The 824-nt window shown below is 40.9% G+C and overlaps 1 protein-coding gene across 1 annotated transcript in view; it reads right to left on the bottom strand.

Moving 5' to 3' along the window:
* Window positions 1-236: 236 nt before the first annotated feature.
* The window catches only part of EMH_0004950 (uncharacterized protein), a gene marked incomplete at both ends in the record, with an annotated part of 11024 nt that continues 10436 nt past the window's right edge, over window positions 237-824 (bottom strand). Inside the window, one exon of the mRNA XM_013496997.1 lies at window positions 237-398. Within this exon, the coding sequence (XP_013352451.1) occupies window positions 237-398 (162 nt within the window). The remainder of the gene's footprint in view (window positions 399-824) is intronic.

The following is an 824-nucleotide window of genomic DNA, read 5'->3' as shown; positions in this document are numbered from 1 at the left end:
TATATATATATATATATATATATATATATATATATATATATATATATATATATATATATATATAACAGCAGCAGCTGAGGTGAGGTGTATATACACCCCAAAAGAAGCAGAAGGTGCATGTACACTGCAGCAGCAGTGGGGTGTATGTACACCTCAGCAGGCGGCCTTCATTCTACACAAAATATTTAAGAGAAGCAGCAGCAACGGGGATATTTTAACATGAGAGCAGTCCGTGTTTATGTTTTACTTTTTGTTTTGTTTGTTTTCTGCTGCTGCTTCTGCTGCTGCTGCTGCTGCTGCTGCTTCTTCTTTGCTGCTGCTGCTGCTGCATGTACACCCGGCGGCCCCTCAGCAGCTATTTGTACATCACCAAGAAGACACAGAACCAACTCAGATAGCTGCATACACAAATAAATAAATAAATATATAAATATATTAATAAATAAATAAATAAATATATAAATATATATAAATAAATGCACCGCTGCAGTTGCTCCCTGCTGCTGCTGCTGCTGCTGCTGCTGCTGTATTTAGTTGAATACGAACGGTCTATGCAGTTCCTCCTAACCAAGCCTGGCTAGCTAGCTAGCTAGCTAGCTAGCTATGCAGCTAAGCAGCTAGCTAGCTAGCTAGCTAATGAATCAACTCTAGCTACCTAGCTAGCCACCTACCTAGCTACCTAGTCAGCTAGCTAGCTAGGTAGCTTGTTACCTAGCTAGCTAGCTATGCAGCTACCTAGCTAGCTAGCTATGCAGCTAGCTAGCTAGCTATGCAGCTAGCTAGCTGTGTGTGTGTGCGACAAACCTGTATATATGTATGAGTAA

This window comes from Eimeria mitis, genomic scaffold (genome assembly GCF_000499745.2).
Source record: "Eimeria mitis Houghton genomic scaffold, Emh_scaff241, whole genome shotgun sequence".
Taxonomy (NCBI): Eukaryota; Apicomplexa; class Conoidasida; order Eucoccidiorida; family Eimeriidae; genus Eimeria; species Eimeria mitis.
This window is presented reverse-complemented; position numbering and strand designations above follow the sequence as displayed.